The sequence below is a fragment of the Coffea eugenioides genome, chromosome 5 (assembly GCF_003713205.1).
Source record: "Coffea eugenioides isolate CCC68of chromosome 5, Ceug_1.0, whole genome shotgun sequence".
Taxonomy (NCBI): Eukaryota; Viridiplantae; Streptophyta; class Magnoliopsida; order Gentianales; family Rubiaceae; genus Coffea; species Coffea eugenioides.
In genome coordinates, this window is record NC_040039.1 from 38,254,183 (window position 1) to 38,256,784 (window position 2,602).

The 2,602-nt window shown below is 36.3% G+C and overlaps 1 protein-coding gene across 1 annotated transcript; it reads left to right on the forward strand.

Annotated features, from left to right (window-relative positions):
- The first annotated feature begins 248 nt into the window (after positions 1–248).
- Positions 249–2,046, forward strand: LOC113771576 (probable protein S-acyltransferase 7). Its single transcript, XM_027316150.1, has 5 exons — positions 249–383; positions 713–879; positions 967–1,255; positions 1,344–1,577; positions 1,870–2,046. Exons 1-5 carry the CDS (start codon positions 249–251, stop codon positions 2,044–2,046), a joined length of 1,002 nt encoding a protein of 333 aa, XP_027171951.1.
- The last annotated feature ends 556 nt before the right edge of the window (positions 2,047–2,602 follow it).

A 2,602-nucleotide genomic window follows, 5' to 3' on the forward strand; every position in this document is an offset into this window, starting at 1 on the left:
TGGCATCCATTGGGAATCCGCTGACCCACCCATTTCAGTGGGTTCCTCCCCGAGCCCAATTTGAAAGGCTTGTTTTGCTTTATATTGCATCCGGGTAGTGCGTGCACGCTTTAACCCGATGGCTTGGACCTAATGAACACAAAAATAGTAACCGCTTTCTGAAATATCTTTTCCAGTCACAAGTTTGAACCACAATTGAAGTTCTTAATTTGAGTCTAGATAGTAGAAACAAAGAGAGAATGGAGAGGATGGCGAGTGAAGAGAAAGAGGGCAGCCTAAATTTTTCAGTCGCTCAAGCTATCGATAATTCTGCCTCATTAGAAATTGATCAACCTACAGAAAGTACTATGTCATCAGGAAAGAAGGTAGATAAGAATTCTGAAGTTAGTTTTCAAGCAAAAAGAAAGCAACTGCTTTCTTCTCTTTGGGAGAAAATAATTGGATACAAAAGGGTGGTTCAAGAAAAATCTTTTCGATTTTGTCGAGGCGACGAAATTGAACAAGCAAGAGTTTACCATTTTTTGCCCGGAAACAATGTAATCCTCCATTTCCTCTTGCTTTACGTTCCAAAGCTATTTCTTATCATTGTACTTTGCTGAATCCTGATAAAGTTTTTAGTTTATTGGTTTAAATCAAAGAAGAAATGGAGGATTTGATGCTTACGCGAAAAAAAATGGAGGATTTGATGTTAGACTTCTTATTGTGAATGTAGGTATTCTTTTTCAAGGGGAGACTGATTTGTGGTCCGGATCCAAAAGGGCTGATTTTATCTGCCATTGCTATTAGTCTATCAAGTTGGACATTTGCGGTTCATGTTGCAAGTGACATAAGGAATCCGGCCATCATCGTAACATCTTCAATTTTGACAACAATTGTTAGTCCTAAACTAAATTTCACACACACACACACACTTGTATGAGAAAGTTGTGAGCGTAATCGAATGCCCTTTCGCTGATGTAACTATATATTGCCCTCAATGCAGGTTCTTGTGAACTTGGTATTTGTCAGTACCATTGATCCTGGTATAATTCCTAGAAACGATCAGTGTTCATCAGTTGAATTGGGAACAATTGATGCTGGTAAACGCAGAAGGAGATCAAGGGCAGTTGTCATAAATGGGATAGAGGTGAAGTTGAAGTATTGTAACATTTGTAACATTTATCGTCCACCAAGAACTTGTCATTGTGCAACTTGTAACAATTGCATCCAACAATTCGATCACCATTGCACCTGGATCGGGCATTGTGTGGGACTGGTATGTATGATCACAACCCTGCAAGTCCTTCTGGCATTAAAATTACTTTACTAACTATAATTTCTTAATTTTTTCTTTCAAAATGCAGAGGAATTATCGGCTTCATGTAACGTTTCTATTGACAGGATTGCTCTTGTTTGCCTTCATATTTATCTTCTCATGCAAACCACTACATCACAAATTGCCCGGAGATGGAAATGGGTTGATTGGATTGCTAAGAAATGACCCGGAGACAGTGGCATTGACATTATTCAGTTTTGTAGCCATGTGCTTTCTTGCTGGCTTTTCTTGTTATCATGTTTATCTAATTGCTATAAACCAGGTTTGCCCTTTATACTTTCATTTATGCCAACAGTACTTATATCATCACGGTTTATCTCAAAGTTGAATAAGTGCCTATTTTTCTTTAATGATTGTATTTATTGTATGTCAAATAGATTAATTAACGGCCAATTCTTTTGAGAACAGTACCGAATTTTTTGGTACAACAATTATTTAAAGTGCACAGCTTTGAGGAAATTTCTGCTTTGGCATATAAACATAGAAGGGGAAAGCCAGTCTAAATAGCTGCTTAAACAAATTATGATGGAATTTCTATATTATGCCTCGTGCAGACATCTTATGAGCATTTTCACCAAAAGTATGTGAGCTCTGGAAACCCCTATGACAAAGGAATCCTAAACAACATTAAGGAGGCTCTACTTGCTTCACAACCACCCTCTAGAGTCAACTTTCGAGCAGATGTGGAGCCTGGATGGTTTGGTGGATTAAGTGATATTAGCATCAAATGATTTTATTGCATATTTAGTACGGTTGCTAGATGATTTCTTTGTTTCCTTCAATTTACTAGTCCCATTAAGGATTACATTGTACCATGTTTTGGTAGCTGAATTTCTAGTCTCAGATTGATTACAAGATGGACAGGGATAGCATAGATTATGAACCTTTTTAATTAGTGACTACATAATCATACTTCCTCATTGTTTCAAACATTTTGCTGCATTTGGGGCTACCTCAACTTTGCTTATGTAAGTTTTCCAAGTTTGGTTACTTTAATTTTGTCATCAGCATACCACAATTAGGAGGAAATGCATCACTATTTATTATGTTAAATTAAGATGAAAATGTTTTGAATCTTCAACCGTATATTTTCAAATTATAAATTGGTAGTTTGCCTCTAACATATATACTCAGCATCGATAGCGCAAAGGCATTTTGAATTCTGTCGAGTTTGAATCATTTAACAAGTATTGAAGTAGTTCTTTGCCATCCAATTTCTTTGAAACTACCAGAATAAATTTATTATTTGCATAATTTTTTGTTTATTGTTTGTTAGATCACTTGCAA